The 27779-nt window shown below is 46.2% G+C and overlaps 2 protein-coding genes across 5 annotated transcripts in view; one reads left to right on the plus strand and one right to left on the minus strand.

Annotated features, from left to right (window-relative positions):
* Positions 1 to 4517: 4517 nt before the first annotated feature.
* Positions 4518 to 27779, minus strand: part of BORCS5 (BLOC-1 related complex subunit 5) — a 62678-nt gene continuing 39416 nt past the window's right edge. Inside the window, exons 5-6 of one of the 4 annotated variants that reach the window (XR_004691726.3) lie at positions 20179 to 20205; positions 4518 to 5626 (exon numbers count right to left, since the gene is read on the minus strand). The gene's annotated coding sequence lies outside the window, so the exon portion shown is untranslated. Of the gene's footprint in view, positions 5627 to 14186; positions 14325 to 20178; positions 20206 to 27432; positions 27747 to 27779 lie in introns of those variants that run through there. The other 3 variants (XR_009557656.2, XR_015949952.1, XR_004691728.3) reach the window with 3 other exon arrangements.
* DUSP16 (dual specificity phosphatase 16) lies at positions 4898 to 27763 on the plus strand. The gene is made up of 6 exons (XM_088669386.1): positions 4898 to 5128; positions 5480 to 5618; positions 20298 to 20461; positions 20970 to 21129; positions 24628 to 24751; positions 26525 to 27763. The coding sequence occupies exons 1-6, from the start codon at positions 4898 to 4900 to the stop codon at positions 27699 to 27701; spliced, it is 1995 nt and encodes a 664-aa protein (XP_088525512.1). The 3' UTR covers positions 27702 to 27763.

Raw genomic sequence — 27779 nt, forward strand, 5'->3', positions numbered from 1 at the left:
TTGCAGCAACTAGGGATGGCTCCCCCTCCCCCTTCCCTGACAGAGACTATGCCTGTGTGGAAGCTGCCTCTGCTCTTCCTGCTTCAGTTCTCTACTGGTTCTGGGAAACAGTGGTGCAGGAGCAGGGGGGGAAGCACCCGGCCCTATGCTTGCCTTGCCCACCTCTTCCTTCTCTTCCTCCCTCTCCTGAGCCCAGCCCCCCTTTCCCCAGGGCAGGCCCTGAGAGCACCTGGCTGGCTACTGTTGAGAACAAAAGGCCGGACTAGATGGGCCAGTGGCCTGATTCAAGTTCTTATGGGTTCTTTAAAGTTTTATGGGGTGCACCTGGGAGACATGTAAAATGAGGAAACGAAATTGAGTGCAACAGCACCTAAATGATGCTGTGAATCAGCAGGCCTCTGTTGTATTTCCCATGACTTAATGTGGAACAGCCCTGGCCAGCAGCTCTTAACACAGAAACCACTTTGACATTTGAATGAACTAATGTGGTTTATTTACAAACTTAAATGCAAGTGAGGTTAGTTATGGACATGTGAACCAGCATTTTTGGAGGGGTGTGTGGTGGCAGAAATAGTCTTCAACTGGCTGCTGTTCAGAAATGCCAATTCAGATGCAAGTCTTGCAAACTTGGGAGCTGATCTTCAACAGATAAACAGATCATGTCGTAAATGGTTCCTGGGTGGTATTATTTGAATGTGGAGACATGCTGTCACTGAGTCTGAATGTTCCCTGGTTTTAGCAAAGTGGTATTAAAATGTTTACTTCAGGGAATCGTTCTGTTTGTTTGATGAGGAATTCTTGTGCGCTGTGGAAGAATCTGACACCTGCCAATCTGCAAACATTTCACAGACGGAAACAGGGAGGCTCCTGTGCATAGGTGTGTGGTGTAGAGGCAGCATTTAGTGGAAGAGCCGTGTAGCTTTTGGATAATGATTGGGCAACACAATATAGATTTCATAAATTGTGTCATAAATATCAAAAGGGAACTAAAGGTGTGTGAAAATATATGGATTCAGGGGGAAACACAGAAGAAAGTACTTTTACACACAGTGCATAGTTGAATTATAGAGTTTGTTCCCACACTAGGTAGTGATGGTCATCAACTGGGATGACTTTAAAAGAGGATTAGACAAATTTACAAAGAATAAAGCTATCAATGGCTAATAGCCATGATAGCTGGGTGCCACCCCCATTCCCAGAGGCAGTACAAGTTGGTAGTGGGGATTGCAAGTGGGGAGGGTGCTGTTGTGCATGGATGTGCATGTACATGTAGCATGTACATGTACATGGATATGTAGCTGGTCGCTGTGAGGACACAGTGCTGATCCAGTATTGCTCTTTGTATGTTGTTGAAAGCAATGAGACAAGCTACACACAAATTAAACACATATAATATACATCTACATACTATGTGATATTCATAACATTTGGAATTCTTACCTAAAATTAAGAAGCAAGGCTTACATAATGATGGTATATCTACCACGCAGATTAAAGCTCTAGCCCTCTACTCTATAGAATCATAGAGTTGGAAGAGACCACAAGAGCCATCCAGTCCAACCCCCTGCCAAGCAGGAAACACCATCAAAGCATTCTTGACATATGCCTGTCAAGCCTCTGCTTAAAGACCTCCAAAGAAGGAGACTGCACCACACTCCTTGGTAGCAAATTCCACTGACGAACAGCTCTTACTGTCAGGAAGTTCTTCCTAATGTTTAGGAGGAATCTTCTTTCTTGTAGTTTGAATCCATTGCTTCGTGTCCGCTTCTCTGGAGCAGCAGAAAACAACCTTTCTCCCTCCTCTATATGACATCCTTTTATATATTTGAACATGGCTATCATATCACCCCTTTCCTACAGGCCAGGCATAAACTCCAGTCCTTTATCCACATCCAAGCAGACTGTCTGGCTGCCTCATTAACAGGTCTGATCTTCTGCTCATTGAAGCAAATGACTTCTATTAGACTTGTGGGTGGGTAGGTAATGAGGTCCCCAAGAGTCTTTGAAAGTAGAAGCTCATTCTGTTCCAAAGAGCCGGGCATGAATCGTGCAGGAAGCCTCACTCCATGGGTTTTGTTCTTTTCCCTACATTTTGCTAATTTTAGACAGTGGGTCTTTGTGGGGAAGAAGTTGCCACATTCTTGATGCTTTCATGACTGGCAAAATACTCATAATTATGACCTACGTGTTTCTGTGGATGTAGTGAGTTTGTATATTGCAGAGAACCCTGGATATCATTGCCGATTCTATATATAAACACACATCATTCCCTTCTCTTGAATTCGTGTCATTGGAGGTTGGGTGCATGTCCTTGCAACATAGGACAAAGATTTGTGGTTCAGAAATGCATAAGTGGGGATGTGACTAGTATCCAAAGATCTGTATTTTCTTTGTTGCTCACTATTTTCATTGGCTGCTTAGGCAGAAGTCTGATTATGCTTCTGTTGGTAAATCAAAATTGTTTGAAAAATAGTAATTCTTGAATTAGTTACAGATGGGAGTGGAATTTAGGTAGTTTCTGCTTGTGCAATGAAATGTTATGCAGCTCTCCTCCCCCTCATGCCCCCCTAAATCTGTTCTGAGTGTTCCCCCCCTTCCCCCTCTGGAGCAGATTTGGGGGAGGCACAGAACAAGCATGTGCAGAGGGGGGAAGTCCCATTGTGCGAGTGGAAATCCTTGCAGTGACAGAACTCATTTGTTAAAATACTGCCCATAGTTTCATTCATCTTTGCCAAATAATAATTTCTTTAATTCAAGAATAACAACTGATGGCCCATGGGCCATAACTGCTACCCAGAACAATTTTGTCTGGTTGCTCGGCCCCGTGTATTGATTGGTATGGGAGCAATCATCTCCCCCACTTACATGTAAAACTGTGTGAGCAAGGAGGCTTTTTCAGCTTCAGAGAACTAGAGCTATTCAATAGATTTAAATTGCACATCTCTTAAAATGAAATAAATCTTAGGAAACTGCAGTTTTGTTCATTTATTCATCTACTGCAGTTTCATAAGAGTATATATTTAAAGTAGATGAATAAAGGAACAAATTAAGTACCATTACAGTTTCAGACTATTACAGACTCTCATCACCTATGAGGGGGTTGGTTTTTGTGCAGCAAAAGATATTTCTGGTCCCTGGATCACTGGGGAATAAAACACACCCTAATGAAATGACTGTTCTTATTCCAGTCAACGTTTCATTCCAGTTGGGTACATTCAGCCTTTTAATAGTTGAGGTTTCTTCCTCTGAGCTCATTAGTTTGGCACAGCTCAGAGGAATTGTAAATCTGCTGCACCTCTAACCAACAACAATGCTGTAATTAAAACAGGACCTACATGTGTTGCATAATGATGATGGTGGTGTGTGTAAACCCAAACCTGCGAGTAGAAAGCTAGCAAGTCATGAAAGCTAGGTCCTTTCTTCTGGGTAAGCTCTATCATATATTTAGGTTTTTGTTTTTAGCAGTGAGGAGCATTTAAAGACCAGCTGTCTGTAGTGGTGAAGTGTCTACCACTTAGTATGCTTTCATCTTAGTATGCAACCAAGCATACTAAGGCTCAAAATTCTAGACTTTAATTCTAGACTTTAAGAAAGCCGACTTCAGAAAACTTAGGGAAACGCTGGGTGAGATCCCATGGACTAAAAGGGAAGGTTGTTCATGATGGTTGGGAGTTTGTTAAAAGGGAGATATTAAAAGGCAATACCAATGAGACGGAAACATGGAAGGTGCCTAAAGAAGCCAGGGTGGCTATCTAAAGAACTTTTAACTGAGTTAAGATTTAAAAGGGATATGTACAAATAATGGAAAAGGGGGGAAATCACCAGAGAGGAATTCAAACATATAGCCAGCACGTGTGGAGACAAAGTCAGAAAAGCTAAAGCAAAGGGAGCCAAGAGGCAGCCTTGTTTGACACCTCTGGCTAGTGGAAAGGGGTGGGATAAAGCGCCTTGTGATCCACATTTCAGGTCCAGTCACGGACGACTCTGGGGTTGCGGCACTCATCTCGCTTTACTGGCCAAGGGAACCGATGTACAGCTTCCGGGTCATGTGGCCAGCATGACAAAGCTGCTTCTGGCGAACCAAAGCAGCGCACGGAAACGCCGTTTACCTTCCCGCCAGAGCAGTACCTATTTATCTACTTGCACTTTGATGTGCTTTGGAACTGCTAGGGTGGCAGGAGCAGGGACTGAACAATGGGAGCTCACCCCGTCACAGGGATTTGAACCGCAGACCTTCTCATCGGCAAGCCCTCCGCTCAGTGGTTTAACCCACAGCGCCACCCGCGTCCCTTAGGGTGGGGGAATAAATGAAGTAAGGGAATCAATTATCATGTATGCATTTACAGTATTTTTAAGAAAGAAAAGAAAAAGATGGTTCGCAGCACATGTGAGGACTTTATTGTGACAACAGGAGAGTTAAGGGGGGGTGGGATTATGGGTTGCAAACTCCCAGAGTCGGTCTTGTTTGTTTTGCTTTCCTTTCTGTCTGCCACTTGTCACCTCTTTCCATGTCTCAACAGGCTCCTAGTCCACTCTGAAGGCTGATGATGTGGGAACAAAGGTAAAGAATGATGTAATGGCAGGACCAGTCGAAAAGCATCTTTTGTTTGAGTTGTGAAATGGCTACTCTATAGCCCAGGATGAATTGGTTGTGAGGGGCTGCTTTAGCAAGCCCTATATAACCAGAATATCAACTGGGAGCCGGACGGGGCATTCATCTTTGGAGGACCCTCTCAAGGGAAAATGGGTCTAACTTTTCTCTTGCCAGTCACTGCCAGTATGACCTCATATACTGAGTACAATGGACTGGCTAAGCCTTTAAGTCCATAGCCATTACATCACCTTCTTCATCTTTGCTGCAAATTGGAGAGGAAAAAGAAGGGCCTCTGCTGTTGTCATGGCTGATGAGATGAATGGTACTCAACTGATAGTTGGTGAGAGGCTGGTGGCTTTGCTGGAAAGCGGCACAGAAAAATTGCTGGTGATTGACAGCCGCCCCTTTGTGGAATACAATACATCACACATCTTGGATGCCATCAATATCAACTGCTCCAAGCTCATGAAGCGAAGGCTGCAACAAGATAAAGTGCTGATCACTGAGCTCATCCAGCATTCTGCAAAGCACAAGGTAAAGCAGTGATGGGTGTTGATGAAATTCCTTTTTTAAAGATGCACTTATGCATGGGTACAGCATTAGAGATGGAAGCTTGCCAGCAAAGACATATGAGCTCAGTTAGCATATACTGCTAAACCCAAATCATGGCTAGGCTACCAAGCAAGTGTACAAGGGCACAGAGCAAATGTTGTGGCTGCTTCATTTCTCCCTTGGTTCTGCTGCTGCCAAAATCCAAATGAAGATTAATATGGTCTGAATTAATAATAATAGGCATATAAATAAGAGCTTTCTTTTGAAAAAGGTGCTAAAGGTTTTAAAAACTTTATTGCATCTGATCATTCCTCCCCAATTATTTTTTTCCAGGTTGAAATTGACAGCAAGCAAGAAGTTGTGGTGTATGACCAAAGTTCAAAGAATGTGGCTTCTGTTTTATCTGACTCATTCCTCACTGTCCTGCTGGGAAAACTGGAGAAGAACTTCAGCTGTGTTCACCTGCTTGCAGGTAGGATCCTGGGAAACCGTATGAGTGTGGCACACATAGGGGAGTGCATATAATGCAAAAAGAGAGAAAAGAGACTGATTATTCTGTTAGATTTGAATTGTGTTTATCCTTAATGCAATACTGTTGATAAATGGCTGAGATTCTGCATATAGAAAACTGATGCAGGAAACTGGGGGCCTCTCCAAACTGTCTGTATTTTGCAGGAGAGATTTAAGAGTATACTAGAACATTAGCTTTCTGCAATTGAAGTGGATTTAAGCACTCTGGGCTAGAGATGTAAAATTTATGGAAATTTTGAAGCCATGAGAAAAAACCATTTCCCCCCTGTTGTTTTCCAGGAAAGAAAAAATGGAAATTTTGGAAAAATTGAAAAAAAAGTTCAGTGTGGAGTAGTTTTACAAATTGCGTGAAACGCAGTGTATATAAAAGTATTATGCTTGCAATAAAACAGGTAACCACCGCTCTTTCCCTCAAAAGTAAAAAAAAGCAAGAAACCATCAACATAAAAAATAATCAGATTTGCCCCTTAGCACCAACCAAATAAAGTTAAGATCCATCTCATTATTTAAGCTCCATAGAAGGTCTACCCTTTGAGTAGTGCTTAAAAAACAAACCACAAAACAAAAGACACAACATATACATGCAGTTTATACTATCTCATTTTCTGAACTTCTGCTATCATTTTCCATTTATTCTTCCTTTGCCACTTCATCATTTTTCTCATGGACTGGACTTCTAAAAAACAGCTTTGGGGGGAAAAACCTGTTTCTTCCGGGGGGGCGGGGCGTATCCAGGCCTTCCCATCTCTACTTGAGGACAGCCGGGGCAGTTACTGAACGTTGCACTAAGGCTCAAACTTTGTTTGAAAGGAAAAGGAGTGTATGTGTTTTTGAAATTTAATTTGTTATTATACATTATAAACCACATGATGGTAAGTGAGCTTCTAAACAGTTTACAAAAATATACAACAGAACATTCAAATGATTGATAAAACAGTTAAAAGCTGGTATTTAAGAGTATTCAAAAGATGATTAAAGTCAGCAGTGGTTAAAAGGACGTAAATTGCATGCAGCTTCTTGTGTTCAGATGGGCTGGCCCTAATGAAAATGTTTTGAGCAGTTGCCGGAAAGAGGACAGTGAGAGCACCTGCCTGGTGTCAGTCGGCAGGGAGCTCCAAAGTGTGGGGGCTGGAAGGCCTGGGGGGGGTGGAAAAATTGAGAGGGAGATGTTTTTTTTCCTGTTTTTTCTGGCATTTTGACACCCCCCCCCCCTCAGTGATAACACCCGGGGTGGACCACACCTACCACACCCCCTTTCCTCCGCCCCTGCCTTGTGGCGACATTCTAACTTCTGCCTCGTAACGCTGGGCTTCGTTCTTAGACAGGCATGTGTGAGGTGTATGTGGACAGCAGCAACAACAATACTGAAAATTCCTGCACAGAGAAAACAAGCATCTCAGGAAGGATGGGCCTAGCCTAGCCTTCATCTGACAGTGAACATCCCATCGGGAAGGGAGAAAACTGACAACTGAAAGACCAGCAACTTCTGGTGCTTCCCTCTCCTTGAACTGATTCCACCCCAGAAGGTCATTAGAAAAACTTGCAACTTAACAACATTTATTTCTGCTTATTTCATGAGTTGATGAACTGGGTCTTATGTACCCAGGGGATGGTCAGGATGGCCCCAACAAGGGCACATGCCCAGAGGGGATGCCAAAATCTCATCCCTGGTTGGTGCCCCTGGTTCAGCTCCTGGACGGCATGTTCTGCAGCCATGTGAATGGGGTGGCAAGATGCCTCTGCCTGTGTATCCAAATAGAGACAAAGAGAGATAAAAAGAGATTGTGCTCCCACCCCGCCAGCTCTCCCCTCATTCTCCCCCATACAGCTGTTCAGTTTGGGCAGGAGCCTTAGCCTGGCAGGGCAGGCAGCTGAGAGGAGAAGCAGGGCAGGCAGGCTAGTGGAAAGAGCAGGATCCTGACAGGTGAGGTGGGAGGAGAAAAGAGGCCACAGGAAAATGCTGCAGGAAAAGGAATAGCAAAGCAGCGCTTTAAACAGCTGTGCAGCAGAACTGGGAGGGGGTAATGCTTTATTTGCACGGAGGTGCAAACAGTGAAGATTCCTGTGGATTCCCGATCATCAGAATGGGATGGCTGCCTTAGGCAGCTGATTTTGGATGTCATGAAAATTGTTAATGATTTTAATTTATTACAGCATATTTTTTATGGACAAGGAGCAGGAGAGGCACTTTTTAGCTTTTCTGCCTCAGGTGCTAGAAGAAACTGGCCCCTCCTCCTCAGGCAGCAAAATGTCTTAGGCCAGCTCTTGATAATTCTCAAAAGTTCAGAAGACAAGCAAGATTTCATAAAATGGATATTCATCAAGTTGGCGCTTCTTCAGATTAATTAACAGGGAGAAAAGTAATGTGTCCCTTACCTGTTCTAATTCTCTCCCTACCCTCCACTTTTTGGACACTTTAAATTTTGCAGTTTTGTTGATTCTTTGAATTTAAGTGCCTTGCCTTGGTTCAGAAGGGTTGCTTCTTCACGATTATTATTTTTCCTGGGTTTCTTATGAATACTGCACTCTTATTCTCAGGGTCATGGGTTTGAGACACATGTTGGGCGAAAAGATTCCTGCATTGCAGGGGGTTGGACTAGATGACCCTCATGGTTCCTTCCAGCTCTGTGATTCTGTGAATGCAAGTAAATATGTTTGAGTCTGTTCTACCTGCTGTCGGGATCTCTTCCTCAATACTGCTTTCAACAATGCACAGATCCTATGCCATCTATGCATGAGCATAAACGTCTGAGATGAGGACGAAATAAAATAGAAAAATTCCTTCCAGTAGCACCTTAGAGACCAACTAAGTTTGTCATAGGTATGAGCTTTCGTGTGCATGCACACTTCTTCAGATACACTGAAACAGAAGTCACCATAATGTTTGTGTCCATAGACTTTATGTGTGTAAGCTTCACCAGTCATTGTATAGGTCCAAGGGAACTTACCGTATGTGTGTAGGTTCCCCCTTTCAGACATACGTGCTAATAACTGGACAGTAGGGGCAGTGGACCCAGGTGGACCCAGGTGGCACTGTGGGTTAATCCACAGAGTCTAGGGCTTGCTGATCAGAAGGTCGGCGGTTCGAATCCCTGCAACGGGGTGAGCTCCCGTTGCTTGGTCCCAGCTCCTGCCCACCTAGCAGTTCCAAAGCACATCAAAGTGCAAGTAGATAAATAGGGACCGCTCCGGCGGGAAGGTAAACGGCGTTTCTGTGTGCTGCTCTGGTTCGCCAGAAGCAGCTTTGTCATGCTGGCCACATGACCCGGAAGCTGTCTGCGGACAAACGCCGACTCCCTCGGCCTATAGGGCGAGATGAGCGCCGCAACCCCAGAGTCGGACACGGCGGGACCTGATGGTCAGGGGCCCCTTTACCTTTAGGGGCAGTGGAGAGGCAGCAACTCCACAGTACCTTTCTGCCCATGTTGCCATGCCATATGTGTATTTATGAAGGTTTTGGTTTTTTTGCTGGGGGGGGAGTCTGTTTGTGGAGGAACTAGTTAAGAGTAGGAGTAAGTTCTCATTAAAGGCACCAGGCTTCATTCCAAAAATAGAGTTTATAAATGACAAGTCAACAAGTTCTCTCTGATGTCTCTTAATGAGCTGATATCCATATATGTCTGTATATAATGCTGTGTTGTGGGGCATGCTTCCCGGCTGTATATTATGTGGAAATTATTTAAATTGCTCCAAGAGCAAAAAGGACCCCCCCAGCCTGCTCTAGGGATCCAGCGCTCTCCGTCCTTCTGCCCACAATTTCTGTCCACATATAAAAATTACCCATACAAGCAGATGTATTTTAGAATGAAGTACACCCCAAGTCCAAAGGAGCTATTTTCCATAAGAATTTTTTTTTTTGTAACTGTGCAATAATGATTGCCATTTTGTTTCTGTCTTCAGTCCGAGCTGCCATATCTGATCTTATTTTGCCAGAGTCCATTGAGGGCTGTGCAGTGTACATTCAATTAAAATTTTCACCTCTTTTGTTTAAGTAATTAAATTCTTTCTGGATGAGCTTCGCCAAATTGTGATGTAACCAGTAAGGAAAGATATCGGTCACTCACCTCCTTAATCCATGTTTGAAGATGAAAGTCTGTTTGATGTCCAAAATTCAGCATCCAACGACTGTATAATTTGGCAGTTTTTTCCTTTTTTCTCCTCCATCTGGAACATGCCTGTTTCCCTCCCAAATCTTATTATTTTATAAAACAGGTGTCTCCTGCATGTAGGAGTGGCTCTGGAGAGTGGCAGCCATGCCCTGCCCTCGGATCCAGTGTCCCTACCGCTTGCACCTTGATGCGAGACAACAGATCACGGACGATTTGCATGTCTGTGAGACAGTCCTCCCCCACGCTGGGGGCTAAATACTCCCATATCAACACTGAATTACTGGCATGGCTGGTTTCCGTTAATGTGGGAGGCAGCCATTTCCCACAGCAGGAAGCCGGATGTCCCTATCAGTTGGATTCTTGTATTGACATGGAGTTGCCTGAGATTACCTTTAAGGTCCCTTCCAACTGTGATTCTACCTTAGAATTAAAATCTTAACATTGCCATGGTTTCTATCTTACTGGAGAAGTAAAATTTGATTCATGTTATGTTTCAGTATTGTTTTTATTTACTGTATTTGCTAATGAGTATTGCTTATAGGATCTCTGTTGTTTGGTGTAAGGAGTACAATTGTAAGGAGTACAATTCTGTAGGTGTAAGACCCATGGGTGTACCCAGCATGGGGCAGGGGGGTGCAGCTGCCCCCCCAGAAGACCAAACCGCGGCCCGACTAGGGAAGCAAATACCCTGCGCAGGCGCCCCGCTTGTTGACACGGGAGGGGAGAGGGGGAGGAAACGCTGCTGGTGCCGCGGCTCCTCGGCGGCGGCTCCTCCTCTCAGCCCACCCTGCCTACATTTGCACCAATCCCCGCCCACTAAAGCCTTCGCGCCTCCCAATGGAAAGCCCTGCCGGGCAGCAACCTCTCCTGCCTAAGCGTTCTGCTGGGCTGGCAAGCGAAGGAGACGCGGCTCCCTGCATTGGTTGCAGCTGCTGCCGCGCTCTGCCTCCCAGTAGGCTGCACTGCGATCGTCGGCGCCGCGGGCTGGGAATCGCCCCCTTCCCCCCTCCACACCCCCTACCCCCCTGAGTTAGGAGTTGCTACTGAGACTCCTTCTGGGCCGGGAAAGGAAGTGCACCGACAGGAGCCAGTTCAGCCTCGGTGGGCAGAAGCCTGCAAAGGAGGAGTGGGGGGCGGCGCCCGAAGGCAGTGGTTGTGGCTGCTGTAAGGAAGCTGCGTGGGGGCGTTTGCACCGGATTGGCGACGACAGGAATAGCCCAGCGGCAGTGACCCTTCCTCGCTGCCCCCCCGCCAGCAATAGGAAAGGAGCTGCCTTGGGGGGCGGCACAGCTCTCCACTCGCCCTGCGTGCATTGCCCTCTCCGGGCATTGGCTGCTGTTTCCTTCTTTGCAATGCGCCCCCCCGCTCTCCCTTGCTGCCCCTGCCGCGAGAGGGGCTGGGGAGCCGCTGCCGCCACCGTAGGTTCACAGCTGGGGGGGCTCGCCTGCGCTGCGCCACCCCACCTTTCCCATCTTTTGCTCCCTTGCGATGGGGAGGCGGCGGTGGCAGCTTCTTCTTCTTCTTTGAGGGTCTCAGCTTGGCGGGTGGGGGTCCCCAGTATCCTCCCAGGCCACGGGGGGAGACCCGCCAGGACTAGCAGACCTCTGAGCTCCTTCCCCATCCCAGATATATAGGGTGGGAACTGGCAAGGCTTCGGGGGGACCTGGAGGAGGGAAAGCGGGGCCCAAAGGGTTTTTTCAGGGGGGTGGCCAGCCGTAAATGGATGGGAGCGGTGTTTTCAGAGCACGGCCATCTTAAGCATACCTGGCGCCGTGGTGGTACAGATCCCTCTGGTGCCCCCACCCTCCCCGTTTCCCAGCGCGGCGGGCGCAGCTCACTGCACGGCTGCCGCCTGGAGGGCCAGAGCCCTGTGCAACCCAGCCTGGGCGTAGGGCCGGCCCTGGGCCAGGGGGTGCTGCCCGCCCCCTGTTGTGACGCCCCTGTGCGCGGTGGAGGCGGCCCCAGGCCCGTGCCTCTCCAGAAAGCAGCCTGAAGCCACTGAACAGCTGAGAGGCGTCCCTGGGGCGGCCTCCGCCGCGCCTCTCAGCGGGTGTAGTGGCGCCCCTGGTGGCCTGGTGCCCTGGCGCTCCGCGCCACCGGACCCAGGCCTAGAGACGGCCCTGCTTCAGAGCAGGGTTCATTTAGAGGCTGCAGGCGCTGCCGCAGAGTCGCCGGGCCTGCTGGCCCTGTAGCCCTGCCCACATTCCCACTTTGTGGCCCCTCCCCTCCTGTGCCTTGGCCCCGCCCCTGAACGACCATGGCTCCCCCCCTAGTTTTGATCCTGGGTACACCCCTGGTAAGACCCATTACCTGCTTCTGAGTAGAATTTCTTCAGAATGCCCTCGCTTAGATCTATGTGTTTGCATGCCACTTTTAGGCACCAGGGTAAACATGATTTTATTTTAATCCAGTTTACTATGCTTTTATTGATTGCTGCTTTCAGAGTTGTTAGTGCTTATAAGAACTGGATGCTTTGCAAATTCATTTGTTCAGCTGTGGACTTTATTCTGTTATGATGTGCATGCTTTTATCATAAACATTGAAAGTTTATAAAGTGGTAAAATCCCATCAAAACAGCTAAAAATATGAACCTCTGGCACTGGCAGAGGAAGAGGAGTGTGGGGGGAGCGTGATCCCAGCAGGGTGCCATCGTGGCTGCACCCCCCACCCACGCTGGGCTGCTCCAGGACATGCGCCAGCCCCGCCCCCGCCTGCTCTCCGCCCCCCCCGGGGGGCTCCACCACTGCCACCTGGAGCTTTTGGATAGAAAGAAAGCTTCACCAAAAGTTTAGCTCAAGTCTCATAACTTAAGTTTGTCAGCATTGCTTCCACCACTAATTGTTTGGGTGGCGCTCCATGTGGTATAGTAACCATCAGGCCTAATCATGATGTTACGCTACTGTTACAGCTGATGGTAACTTTCACATAACAAGCTGTTAGTGTGATAAAAACCATTTGGTCTCTATGAAGTCAAATTAAAAGGTGAGCTGAGCTGCAGAAGGTGAGCTGAGCTTGAGTGATACTCTGTAGGTTTTGTGGCTTTGTCTTTTTGGGGCTGTGTGTGAGATAGTTTGTCTGCATATTTGTTTTCTTACTTGTTTGTGTGCTTGTGCTGGTTTTCTAGGGCTTCTGCCTCTTGGATTTGGGTGACTGTCCAGGCTTGTTTTTGTTTCTGGCTGGTGACCTTGCAGTGACCTTCTGGGGAGTCAGGGGAGTCAGGTGATTAGCTGTGGGCAGAGCTAGTCAGTGTTTGGAGTGCAGCGGCGTGTGCCTAACGGCGTGCACAGTTTGACCCATCTTTTAGATTTAGGGCAGCAAGTCTCACATGTTTATTGGGGGAGACCTAGGCCTCTTCTCCCCCCCCCGACTTCAAGCTTTTCAATATGGAGGGGGAGGGAACAACTGTAGTCACCTGCAATTCCTGCGCAATGTTTGTTTTCTTGCCAAAGGATGTTGGCAGCTACACCTGCAGCAATTGCAAGTTGGTTGCCCTATTAGAAAACAAGGTTGCCCTACTGGAAGACAAGATCCAGCAGCTTCTGGCCCGTGTATCCACGCTCCAGGGAATTAAAGAGCTGGAGCTTTTCTTAGATGCAGCAGAGCACACTGTCTGCACCAAGGAGAAGACAAGGGACATCCCTGAGGAGGAGGTCAGTTCGCCAACACAGGACCCAGATGTATGGAGGAACGTGACTCATAGAAGTAGAAGGCCCAGGGATCACTCTGAGGGTTTAGAACTACACAACCGATTTGAAGTGCTCTCCCTTAACATGGAAGACAAGGAACAGACTCCATTTGAAGATCTCTCCCTCATCACAGTTGATCAGGAATATGAAGATGAGCAGCAAAGTCAGTCCTCCGGGAATATGCAGGTAACCTTGGAAGGGACAGCACATGGAAGAATCCCGACCAAGCCTATGAAGAGGCATGTAGTGGTGATAGGGGATTCCCTACTGAGGGGTACAGAAGCAGTGATCTGTGGGCCTGACAATATGTCTCGAGAGGTGTGCTGTCTCCCCGGGGCCAAGATCAAAGATGTAACAGAACAGCTGCAAGGAATCATAAAACCCACTGACAAATACCCCTTCCTTTTGGTGCATGTGGGAACCAATGACACTGCAAGCCATAGCCTCCAGAAGATCAAAAGTGATTATGAGGCTCTGGGCAGGAAGTTGAAGCAATTAAATGCACAAATTGTCATCTCATCTGTCCTCCCAGTTGAACGTCATGGCCCAGGGAGAGAGGGAAAAATAGGGGAAGTGAACAACTGGCTTCGCAAATGGTGCAAACAGGAACAGTTTGGATTCTTAGATCACGGTCTGCAGTTTCTTGAAGATGGACTTCTGGCAAGTGATGGGCTGCACCTCACAAAAGTTGGGAGGAATGTTTTTGCCATGAAACTCAAAAACCTCATCAGGAGGGCTTTAAACTGACTTATGTGGGGGAGGGAGACAGTGGTTCTGAAGGTAGGAGTCTATCAAGTTCTGAAGATGATCATCCAAATGTCAAGGACCAAATGGAGCAAACACCACGCAGACCTAGTGGTGGGAGGAAAATATCCATAAATAAGAGACATGACCAATGGTCTTCAATGTCTGTATACTAATGCACAGAGCAAGGGAAATAAACAAGATGAACTTGAGCTCTTGGTACAGCAAACTAAATACGACATAATAGGCATCACTGAAACCTGGTGAGATGAGTCTCATGATTGGAATGTAGAAATAGAGGGATACAATCTATTTCAGAGAAATAGACCAAACGGGAAAGGAGGAGGAGTAGCGTTATATGTCAGGGATGTGTATAGCTGTGAAGAGACCCAGGATTTAAAACTTCAAAGCCAAATTGAGAGTATCTGGGTCAAAATTAAGGGAGAGAAGAATAACAGTGATCTCATTGTGGGAGATAGATTCCCAAGCCAAACTGAGGACACAGATGAAGCCTTCCTGGAACAGATGACCAGGCATTCAGAAGGAAGTGAGATAGTAGTAATGGGGGATTTCAACTATCCTGATATTTGTTGGATGTCAAACTCAGCCAAGAGCATAAGGTCAAACAGATTCCTCACTGGCCTTGCAGACAATTTCATTGTCCAGAAAGTGGGAGAAGCAACAAGAGGATCAGTCATTTTAGATCTGGTCCTAACCAATAGTGATGACCTGGTTAGTGCAGTAGAAGTGGCAGGATCATTAGGTGGGAGTGATCATGCTCTTCTGGAGTTTATTCTTCAGCAGAAAGGAGCAACCAAGCATACTAAGACTCAAATCCTAGACTTTAAGAAAACCGACTTCAGAAAACGTAGGGAAACGCTGTCCCATGGACAGAAATACTAAAAGGGAAGGGAGTTCATGATGGTTGGGAGTTTGTTAAAAGGGAGATATTAAAAGCACAACTTCAGACAATACCAATGAGACGGAAACATGGAAGGTGCCTAAAGAAGCCAGGGTGGCTATCTAAAGAATTTTTAACTGAGTTAAGATTTAAAAGGGATATGTACCAAAAATGGAAAAAGGGAGAAATCACCAGAGAGGAATTCAAACAAATAGCCAGCACGTGTAGAGATAAAGTCAGAAAAGCTAAAGCACAGAATGAACTCAGGCTTGCTAGAGAGGTTAAAAGCAACAAAAAGGGCTTTTATGGGTATGTCTGTAGCAAAAGGAAGAAGAAGGAAACAGTGGGGTCACTTAGAGAAGATGGTGAAATGCAAACAGGGGATAGAGAAAGGGCAGAACTCCTCAATGCCTTCTTTGCCTCAGTCTTCTCCAAAAAAGAAAACAATGCCCGACCTGAAGAATATGGAGCAGATTATTCAGCAGAGGAAACACAGCCCAGAATAAGTAAGGAGGTAGTACAAGAATACTTGGCTAGTTTAGATGTATTCAAGTCTCCAGGGCCAGATGAACTACATCCAAGAGTATTAAAAGAACTGGCAGAGGTGATTTCAGAACCACTGGCAATAATCTTTGAGAATTCCTGGAGAACAGGTGAAGTTCCAGCAGATTGGAGGAGAGCAAATGTTGTCCCTATTTTCAAAAAGGGGAAAAGAGAGGACCCAAACAATTACCGCCCAGTCAGCCTGACATCAATACCAGGAAAGATTCTAGAGCAGATCATTAAGCAAACGGTCTGTGAGCACCTAGAAAGAAACGCTGTGATCACTAAAAGTCAGCATGGGTTTCTGAAAAATAAGTCATGTCAGACTAATCTGATCTCATTTTTTGACAGAATTACAAGCCTGGTAGATGAAGGGAATGCTGTAGATGTAGCCTATCTTGATTTCAGCAAGGCCTTTGACAAGGTGCCCCATAATATTCTTGTAAAGAAGCTGGTAAAATGCGGGCTAGACAATGCTACCATTCAGTGGATTTGTAACTGGCTGACTGACCGAACCCAAAGGGTGCTCATCAATGGCTCTTCCTCATCCTGGAGAGTAGTGACTAGTGGGGTGCCACAGGGTTCTGTCTTGGGCCCAGTCTTATTCAACATCTTTATCAGTGACTTGGATGATGGGCTTGAGGGCATCCTGAGCAAGTTTGCAGACGACACCAAATTGGGAGGGGTGGCTAATACCCCAAAGGACAGGATCACACTTCAAAATGACCTTAACAAATTATACAACTGGGCCAAAGCAAACAAGATGAATTTTAACAAGGAGAAATGTAAAGTACTACACTTGGGCAAAATAAAATGAAAGGCACAAATACAGGATGGGAGACACTTGGCTTGAGAGCAGTACATGTGAAAAGGATCTAGGAGTCTTGGTAGACCACAAACTTGACATGAGTCAACAGTGTGATGCAGCAGCTAAAAAAGCCAATGCAATTCTGGGCTGCATCAAGAGGAGTATAGCATCTAGATCAAGGGAAGTAATAGTACCACTGTATTCTGCTCTGGTCAGACCTCACCTGGAGTACTGTGTCCAGTTCTGGGCACCACAGTTCAAGAAGGATACTGACAAGCTGGAACATGTCCAGAAGAGGGCAACCAAAATGGTCAAAGGCCTGGAAACGATGCCTTATGAGGAACGGCTTAGGGAGCTGGGTATGTTTAGCCTGGAGAAGAGAAGCTTAAGGGGTGATATGATAGCCATTTTCAAATATATAAAAGGATGTCATATAGAGGAGGGAGAAAGGTTGTTTTCTCCTGCTCCAGAGAAGCGGACACGGAGCAATGGATTCAAACTACAAGAAAGAAGATTCCACCTAAACATTAGGAAGAACCTCCTGACAGTAAGAGCTCTTCGGCAGTGGAATTTGCTACCAAGGAGTGTGGTGGAGTCTCCTTCTTTGGAGGTCTTTAAGCAGAGACTTGACAGGCATATGTCAAGAATGCTTTGATGGTGTTTCCTGCTTGGCAGGGGGTTGGACTGGATGGCCCTTGTGGTCTCTTCCAACTCTATGATTCTATGATTAAATGCTAGGGGTGCTGAGAGCTTCAGTAAGGTTCCCCGCCCCATTAGGATGGAATCTACACAAAACTGAGGTCCATTTTAATACATTTTTTAATTATAAAAATCAAGGTATTCTAGCTGCACTATTACGGATTAGCATAAAACATTTATGACTTTCTTAAAATCAATTTAGTGCTACCAAAGAAAAAGAACAAAACAGGGAAATATGAAACATCTGCCATGTGTTTAATTCTTAGTTCTCCTCTTTCTCCTTGCCGTTTCTTAGCTAGGACAGAAGAGTCTGCATGTGTGTCTGTGGCAGGTAATTGTCAGTTCTTCAGTGCAGAGAAATCCCGAAGGAATGTGATCATACCGTTGGAATAATAATAATAACAAACATGTATGCAGAGTTTGAGGAAACTCCATTGTACTTTGATCACAGAGAGGCTTTCAAACCAACATATTTTCATGCTCACTTGTTGCATCCTGATAATTAGATATGATACTTGATTTTGGATAGCTTCTGCAACTGGAAGTGGGAGAGAGCCTGCTTTTTGCAAGCAAAGATCTGGGAGGTATTTGGTTACTGGAAAACAAAAGCAATTTGGGATTTCTCAACCACAAACAGCTTTTGGCACCTTAAGTTGGTTTCATAGAAACTCCCATCTGAGAATTGCAGCTACAAGTAATAAACTGAACAAGCCAGCACTGGAAAAGTTGCATGCTGCATCAATGTGGGGAAATATCCAGCAACCACCAACTAAATAAAACAGCTGGATTGTCTTTTAACTGACACTCTGACTTTCCATTGATATAAAGTCTCTCTGTTCTACAAGCTAACAAAGGGAACCAAGGATTTTCTCACTCTGTTAAATAATCCCAAATTTAGCCACACAATCGCATCTGTTAATTTGCAAAAGGAGGGTGTAAGTACACAGAATAGCATAATAGCCTTATTAATTTGTTACTCTGTGTGTGTGTGTGTATACACACACGTGTTTCCAAGCTGGAAAACAATACATCTAAAATAAAATAAATAAAATAAAATTGGCCTTTCCGTGCTGCAAGGACAGGCAGCGTAATACCCACCAGATGTTGTTGGTCCACAGCTTCCATCCTCCCTGACCATTTGTCATGCTGGCTGTGGCTGATGGGGAGTCCAGGAACTGGACTAAGCAGCTGGGCCCACCTGTGTGAGTTAACTCTTGGGTCCTGCCAGTGCGGTGTGAAGAAGTGTAGCAACAGAGCTGGCTAGATGGCTGCACAGCTCCTATGGCTGCCCCCACTGATAAAGGAAGAGGGGGGCAGCGGGAGTGCACTGCCCTCGGCGGCGTGATCCCGGTGGGATCCCATCACAGCTGCCTCCCCACCACTGGTTGCCATGCCCCCGCAGGCGCGCATCACTCCCCTGCGGGCAGTGCATCATGCCCCCAGGACGCTCATCCCACCCCGGGATGTGCGCCAGCTGCACCCCGCCTGCTCTCCGCCCCCCCCCCGGTGCCGGAGCATGAAGCTCCGCCACTGGCTGCCCCTTCCATCACAAAGTGGCCTGCAGGATAAGAGCTCATTCAGGCTTCCTTTTGCACCATGTTTTTAGGCACAGGCTCTCTCTCTCTCTCTCTCTCTCTCTCTCTCTCTCTCTCTCTCTCTCTCTCTCTCTCTGTTACAGAATTGCTTGTTTTCAATGTGTGCAGATGCAAGGAGGACATAATATGATTAGAAACGTTACAAAGGAAGACAGTCATGATATTCTTGATAGTTGTAGTTTAGATATTTGAGTTAAGGCCAAGTTTTTATATTCACAGCCAAAAGGTAAAGGCACACCTTATTTTTTATAAGTTATTTTTGTTCTGGCATGTTACTGTGATAGATACCAATATCTTCTTTTTGTTTTCTATCAAATGGTGTGTGCCCCATTCCCCCCCCCCCCAGTGGAGCATTCCACCAGCATAAGAGGCCATCTTTGGTAATAGTTCATTTTCCCGCCACCCCCCCCCCCCCAAATTCTGAAAGCAATCTCCATCAACCAGAGATTGCTTTGATCACTATCGCACAGGTGGAAATCTCCGCTGGACAAAAGAGCCTTCCATTTATGAAGGAAGATCAATTCGTACAGATTGTTTGAATGGTCTTCTTGTTTAAATGTTCTTGTTTTAACAACAAAAGTGAGAAGGGTGTGCCTGGGGATCTGGTGGAGCACAGCAGCCAAAAAGTCCACAGTTCAGATTTTGCCCTAGTCGCAAACTCACTAGGTAGCCTCAGTAATCTGGCAAATGCTAACCAGTTGCCTGTACTCAGCAGCATTCAGTGTTACTTATACTGCAGACAAACCAGAATATTTTTGTGAGCCAGAAGTTCCTGCACCATGTTGTGCTATGACTGTGGCTCTGCACTGACTAATCAGCAGACCAACAAGCATCCTACAGACTTTCCACCCATTTTGCATGCATCTTCCTCCTTTGTGTTTTCAGACCTGGCCTGACAATCATTGGCCCTGTTCAGATGTAATGTTAAATCATGGTTTACTCTTATGAAGTCAAGACACGAGTTTTGGGCTCTTACCCTTCTCCCTTTTTGTTTCATTAACTATGGTTAGTATCTAGTTGGGTCTTCAGCTAAACATAGTTAGCCTGAACCATAAGGTTGTATCCAACTCAGAGTAGAAATATGAAAATGAATGAACCTAAGTTAGCCATGTCCATTAATGCCAATGCGTCTGCTCTGAGTAGGACTAGCATTGGCTACAACTTCTACTTTGCAAACACTCTTCTAACCACGGTTCCAAACTGTATAGCAAAGTTTAGTTGGAGGGGGAAGCCAGGTACATCACCTGATATATCTACTGCCCTTATTTTACATCCTTGATGATTGGTGCTGAATGTGTGTACTGATTCAATTGAAGAGCATGTTGTATGAAACAGGTAAGTTCTGTAATGGCCCATTCACATATGCATGAATGATATTTCAGCCACCATGTGACTCAATGTACATGTTTGACTCACCTTGATGTCTTCTCTGGTGATTTAAATCTGGTGATTTAAACAGAAAAAATATGCTGCATTATGCATCACACTACCATCCTACACTTAAAACTGAAACTTGGGGCTGTTGTTTCCTTCAGGTGGATTTGCTGAATTTTCCAGTTGTTTCCCTGGCCTTTGTGAAAGAAAATCTATTCTGGTGCCTTCGTGTATTTCTCAACCCTGCTTACCAGTCTCCAACACTGGACCAACACGGATACTTCCTCATCTTTACCTTGGGTGCCAGTGGGATGTCCTCAACAAGGTGGGTGCCCGGAAATGTTATTGACTGAAAGGACAATCTCCCCCTGGCGTTGCATTTTCATGCAACACTCACCAATCATATACCTTGGCTTCTTTTGCTGTGAAGCTGAATTGATTTCACATATTATCACTTAACCAACTCTGATTTAAAAAAATATGTTTTTTAACAGCAAATTTTCACAATTCCGAAAAGTTTTCTCTCTGAGAACTTGCATTTAACCTGTATGACAACACAATGCTACGTAGCCAGCCAAATATAGCTAAGTGATACCACTGATCAAATGAGTGACACCAAGAGATGATAACAGAGTGTGGTGAACATTTGCATGAAAAATAATTGAAACAGGATTTGTTTGTTTGTTTTACACTGCCAAAAATATTTGTGAAAACCGAGAATAGTTTTGGGTCCTCTCAAATATATTTTCAATTAAAATTCTTTTTCTTATACTGTATTGATCTGTAAGTGGTGACACTTGTAACAGCTGGCATTGGCTTCCTTTCTTTAATAGGAGCTGATGCAGCAGAACGACATTGGCTACGTATTGAACGCCAGTAATACTTGCCCCAAGCCAGACTTTATCCCAGAATCCCACTTCTTAAGAGTGCCTGTGAATGACAGCTTCTGTGAGAAAATCTTTCCGTGGTTGGACAAGTCTGTGGATTTTATAGGTAAAAAAGAAAAAGAAAACCTATGCCATATGATTTGATTCCACTAAATGTTTTTCAAGCAGAAACATGTTTGCTTGACTTTGTGCCGCTTACATGGTTCCTCTCTTCTCACAGTATGGCTGACACTTCTGAGGGGGTGGGATGCTTTCAGCATGAAGCACAGGAAGTTTGCTTTCAGGTGGGCCTGCAGAAGGATGGGCCCCAGAGGCACAGAAAGCTGCTACAGCACCAATGGCTATGATTCCCTGCCCAATTGTCCACTTGCCACTGAAAATTATAATTTGATTATTCATCTGCACGTGTGAAGAAGCCAGTGGCAATATGAACATGTATGTATTATGTTGAGAGTCCTGGATGTTAATAAGTAGGGAGGGTTGGTCCAACTCACCATTGGAGTTGGACCCCAGGGTGAAATCTAGTTGGCCTAGAGCAGTTTACATGTTCCATTATTATTATTATTATTATTATTATTATTATTATTATTATTATTATTATCATTCCAATTTTTCTATTTGCAGATCATATATTACCATCAAATATTCTTTCCATATAGACTTCCCAGCCTAGCCTTCCATGGCATTTGTAATAGATCCAGTATTGCTGTGTATCTGTCAGGGACTAGGCAGAGGAGGAATGGTGGAGACCGCCTCTCCAGCCTGACCCTTCCAGAGAAGAGAGTTCAAAATTACAACAGGGGTGTGAGGGAGGACACAGCTCAGAGGAAGATGAGGGGGGAAGTTGGGAAATAATGGGAGAGGAGGAGGAGGCGGCAGAGCTGGAGCAGCTGGCTGACACATTATCACTAAAAAGCGTTCCAGACGCACCATCTCCTAGTACCTGGTGAGCCATAAAAGTAGGAGAGCAAACAGCTCAGAAGCATAGAAGGGATGGCGAATGAGGAAGTGGGAGAGAATGGGAGTGGAGATTTACTTGGGATGCCATTATTCCAAGAGGCTGCATTCACAAGCCTCTCTCTGGAAATATTGAATAAAAGCAGATGACAAAGACTTGCCTTGTCTTATCAATTCCTGGGAACCTGCTGTGGGGGTTGATTTCTCTGCTGTCAATCCATATTGACATATCCACCCTACTTTTTCTTTTCTAGTCCTTCTTTGTATTTAACTGTTGTTCAGAGAATTACCCCTACTTGTAGTTTCGTTTTAGTATCAATTTTGTTTAAGTGCTCTCCAGAAGTTTCCCATTTGCCCTTTATTTGTTTTCCATCCGGATTCCTTATTTTGGCTGTCATGCTCACAAGTTTGGCATATTCTGTCAATTAATACAGCCATTGTTCTTTTGTTGGTATTTCTTCTTCCTCCCAACTTTTAGCATAGAGTATTCTGGCCGCTGCTGTGACATAAATAAATCCCAGGTTGTTCAGGGATTGATAAATCCTATATAATAATGTCCAAGTTGTCCCTGCGTCCAAGCTGTCCCGTGTGTCCCTGGGTCACTGCGCATGTCCCCCAGGGACACAGGGATTGGACAGCAGAGACTGGACACACGCGCGCGCGCTCTCCCCCCCCCACCTACCGTTTCCCTGCGGCCGCCAACCGCTGATCCCAGCCGGACTAAGCGTTGGCGGGGGGGGGGAGAGAGCGCGCGCGTGTGTGTCCAGCAATGTCTCCTTCCTGTCACTTCCCGTTTCCCGGCGGCGGCGGACCAAGGGGACCCCGTTTCCCGTAGGCGACGGGGAAAGCCTGGCCGCCCTTGAGGAGCCCGGCGCCTCGCGGACAACCCTCCCTGTCTCCTTGCTGTCGGCGGCTGCGGGAGAGGTACGGAGGAGTAGAAAGCAGCGCTTTCTCCTCCTCCGTTCCTGTCCCCCTGCCGCCAACAGCAAGGACAGGTCCCAGGGTTCGGAGAAGCGCTTGCGCAAGCGCTTCTCCGAACCCTGGGATGTCTCCTTGCTGTCGGTGGCTGCGGGAGAGGTACGGAGGAGGAGAAAGCAGCGCTTTCTCCTCCTCCGTTCCTGTCCCCCTGCCGCCAACAGCAAGGACAGGTCCCAGGGTTCGGAGAAGCGCTTGCGCAAGCGCTTCTCCGAACCCTGGGATGTCTCCTTGCTGTCGGTGGCTGCGGGAGAGGTACGGAGGAGAAAGCAGCGCTTTCTCCTCCTCCGTTCCTGTCCCCCTGCCGCCGACAGCAAGGACAGGTCCCAGGGTTCGGAGAAGCGCTGCGCAAGCGCTTCTCCGAACCCCAGGATGTTCTAGCGCCCGTTATTGAACGGGCTGAAATACACTAGTCAGTAATAAAACCTTAAACTTTGCTTAGAAGCTATGCAAGAAGTAAAGAAAATAGGAGAAAGGTGAAGTGAGTTGCTTTCCTCTTTCCTTAGGCTATGTGTGAGCATGCAATGTGGGAGTGGGTACCTCTTACCTCACTTGCAGGAGAGACACAACTCCTCCTGTTGCACAGCAGCCTGGAAATGCAAAAAAAAGGGGCACACAACTCTCTCTCCCTTCCTCCCTGTTTTGATCCTTCTGTCTGCATATCTTGCAAAGCTACCAAGCACCCACTTTGTATGAATTAATATCACCTACAGAACCTTAAGTGGTGATTACCAAGAGCCACCAGGGCACCATGATAGGCCTCCTGGGACACGTGGGGGTTGATTCTGACCCACTGTCTAAAATATTTCTTTGTATCTGGAGTCTGCTCCATCTTGCTTGGCTGATCAGTGAGCCATGTCAGATTAGGCAATGGGCCAGAATCAGCTGGAAGGGCACAAATTGCACACTTCTCAAAAAGGAATTGGAAAAGGCATTTTTCTAGAGACTTACTGGAGACTGTATGTATTGCCTGAATTGTATGCAGTTGATCTAAACGCATCTCCCAGGGCCTGTTGGTGATTATGTATATTGACTGGAAAATGTGCACCATTTCCTCTTCATGGAAGGATTATGTGCCTATTCTTAGTGAGTCTTGGTGCATGTGAACAATGACTGGTGGTTACGGACATTAACTGCTCTGCCTTCATGTCCCCTCAACGTACTTCTTCAATTTTTTTCAGGTAACAGTCACATTTTATTGGACCATCTGTGCATAGTTGCCCCTCCCTGTTGGCCATCTGAGTATGGGGGCTGAGTGGGTGGAGACAAGGCATTTCAGCATGATTGTTGTTAACACATGATTGTGTTAATGGATTGTGAAAAGAGGTAGCAGCTTGGCGCAAGACCTTCATCCAGTTTATCTCCATAGCTTGATTTACTTAAACAGGTCCAAGGATTATTACCAGTATTCAATGCACTTAGTTTTTGTCATGGTTGATGGTGCTTAGCATTTCAGTTTAAAACTGCAAATGGTTATGGCCATTATGTAAGCCACCATGAGAGCAGGGAGAGATGCTTTAAAAAAAAAAAACTAGTTGAAAATGGCTGTATGATTCAATTTATTGATTTTTATTTTTGCCTGTGGATCCCTGGGAGATTAAACAGATTTTTCTCATTTTCAGCATCTTTTGGAGCTCTAATGAGTGGTTTCTGCTTTCTTTCTTTCCCGCAGAAAAGGCAAAAGCCTCAAACGGTCGTGTCCTAGTCCACTGTTTAGCTGGGATATCTCGCTCTGCCACCATCGCTATTGCATATATAATGAAAAGAATGGATATGTCATTAGATGAGGCCTACAGGTAAGGAGGAAGGGTCCTTTTCTTGAGGAAACCAACACAAAGGGCTGACTTCAAATATTCTCATAGTCTCAGCTGCTTTCAATGGTTTCAGTGTGATTGGGGCATGCATGACCAGCAGCCGTTAAATAGCCCTGATTTTGTGTTATTCCTGGGCATTGTGTGAAACTTAAACGGTAGCTCCTGGACTCAGCTGCTTTTTGAAAGTGAAGCCCAGGATTGTGTGTTGACGCTTGGTCCACACTGGGCCCTGTGTGGCTTCAGTAATGTTTCTTTGATTGGGCTTCCCATGTAAATGGAACAGTAAGTGTGCAATAAGTACTCACAGCAGTTCTGCAGTGTCTGGGAGATACGGCACAGCTCCCTTCTCCCCAGTCTTGCCATTTAGACCCCGTTTACCTTATTCTATATAACTGTAATGCAGGCCCACCTTTCTTTTCAAGGGACCATGTTGTGCACACAACACAAGACGAAGGTAACTGAAGTATCACCACACATGCCAGTACCTGTATCCATACCTGTTCAAATGGTCAACATTTTTAAAAAAACAATCACCATCCTGGGGAAAATGTAGAGGAGACTACTTCTGGAACAGCTCTCCCCTTCAAGAATGAATTAGTGCTATGGTGGTGAATATGCTCTTCTGTGTTAAACTTCTTTCTCCTGGGCATATGTGGCAGCACCGCACAAGCACAGAAAAAGAACCGGATTCTGATAGATGGGTACAGAATTTAGCTGTTTGAGGAATCTCAGCATTTTATTTTGAGAGAAGCAAGTTTCTAGCCCTTATTGTTTCATCTTTATACATTGTATCCTTCTACATGGAAAGTGTACAAGTCTGGTGGAATATCTAACGCCATGATGTTCTACTGGGACATGGGTGGCGCTGTGGTCTAAAACCACTGAGCCTAGGGCTTGCCGATCAGAAGGTTGGTGGTTCGAATCCCCGTGACGGGGTGAGCTCCCATTGCTCTCTCCCAGCTCCTGCCAGCCTAGCAGTTCGAAAGCACAGCAGTGGAAGTAGATAAATAGGTACTGCTGCAGCGGGAAGGTAAACAGTGTTTCTGTGCGCTCTGGCACTCATCACGGTCCTCCATGCACCAGTAGTGCTTTAGTCCTGCTGGCCACATGACCCGGAAAACTGTCTGTGGACAAACGCTGGCTCCCTCAGCCTCAAAGCGAGATGAGCACCACAACCCCATAACCGCCTTTGACTGGACTTAACCATCCAGGGGTTCTTTACCTTTTTACATGAGGTTCTACTGGTCAAGGGGTTTGGGTTTCTGGTCCTTATAAATTGTGCTTAGCACTGCTACTACTATTATAATAATGATGCTTCAGAGTGTTCCATTAACAGAAAAGACAGCTTCCTGGCCCAATGAGTTTGCAATCTAAATTACAAATATGAGGGAGAGGGGGATGCGGGAAATGGGTTAGTTTGTGCAAATGCAGTTATGTGCCTAGGAGAAGATGAAGACTAAGGGGTTAAACCAACACTTTCAAGGGTGGATTGGAGGAGGAACTTTAAGGAAGGAGGATGCTCCAGCTATAGGGGCTGTCAAGGAAGAGGGCAGGGTTGCTTGAGGGAACAGGAGAATTTTGGAGAGCAGGAGGTAAATTTGCTGAATGTGTGCAGCTTACCTTGGTATAGCCTAGTGTGCAACACATGGGCTCTGGTCAGCCTCAGCACATGGCTTGCATGCAGAATTCAGCTGTGGTGTCTTAGGCTAATGGATTGGCTGAACTCATTTTGTTTAAACACACATTTCTGTTTAGATTTGTAAAAGAGAAGAGACCAACAATTTCTCCTAACTTCAACTTCCTTGGCCAGCTTCTAGACTTTGAGAAGAAAATCAAGAACCAAAGTGGCCAATCTGGATCCCTTAGCAAACTGAAGATTATCCATTTGGAAAAAAGCAGTGATCCTGGACTGAGACTGGACAGCGGGCAGAGCAGCAGCAGCCTTTCCTCTTTCCCGCTCTGTGCGACATCTACCTTGGAGACTGTGGAGCAAAAGCCAGTGGAATCTGGAAACCGGCCAGGTTCCCCTTTCCTTTCACCAGAGGACAGTCCATTGGTACAAGGCATAATTGGACTCAACATATCATCAGACAAAGTTGAAGACAACAACAGGCTAAAGCGGTCATTTTCCTTGGATATAAAATCTGTGTCCTGTGTGGCAACCAGCACCTGTGTTGCTGCTTCAGGAGAGGGCTGCCCCTCCCTGGAGGACACCCTGGAATATTACAAGCATTCGGCCACCTTGGAAGGTGGGGCCAAACTATGCCAGTTCTCCCCTGTTCAGGAGGTCTCAGAACAGACTCCTGAAAGCAGCCCCGACAAAGAGGAAGCCAAGCTTCCAGAGAAGTCCCAGAAGGCCTGGCTGCTGGACAGCCACAGCAAATGGCAGCACTTGGGGAGAACCGCTAGCACCACCCAGAGGTCACTCTTGTACCCTCTGCATCGAAGTGGCAGCATGGAAGACAACTATAAAACTAACTTCCTCTTTGGCCTTTCCACCAGCCAGCAGCATTTGGCCAAGTCTGCCGCTGGGCTGGGCCTGAAGGGCTGGCACTCAGACATCTTAGCTCCCCAGGCTTCCGCGACACCTTTGGCCAACAGCTGGTATTTTGCCACAGACACTTCTCGCTTTTATTCTGCATCGGCTATATATGGGAGCAGCACAGCCTACTCTGCCTATAGCTGCAGCCAGCTGCCCACGGGGTGTGAGCAAGCCTATGCCGTTCGCAGGAGGGAGAAGCATGGAGACAGGGGGGACTCGCGGCGGAGCTGGCATGAGGAGAGCTCCTTTGAGAAGCAGTTGAAGAGAAGGAGCTGCCAGATGGAATTGGGGGGAAGTATCATGTCCGAGAACAGGTCCCGAGAGGAACTTGGGAAAGTGGGCAGCCAATCTAGCTTCTCAGGCAGCATGGAGATTATTGAAGTATCTTGAAGCTCTGTTCTCCCTTTCTTCTGTGTCAAACAATTCCCTGTAAATCTGAAATTTGAAAAGAAGGCAAATTGTGTGGCT

Source organism: Zootoca vivipara, chromosome 5 (genome assembly GCF_965207765.1).
Source record: "Zootoca vivipara chromosome 5, rZooViv2.hap1.1, whole genome shotgun sequence".
NCBI classification, from domain to species: Eukaryota; Metazoa; Chordata; class Lepidosauria; order Squamata; family Lacertidae; genus Zootoca; species Zootoca vivipara.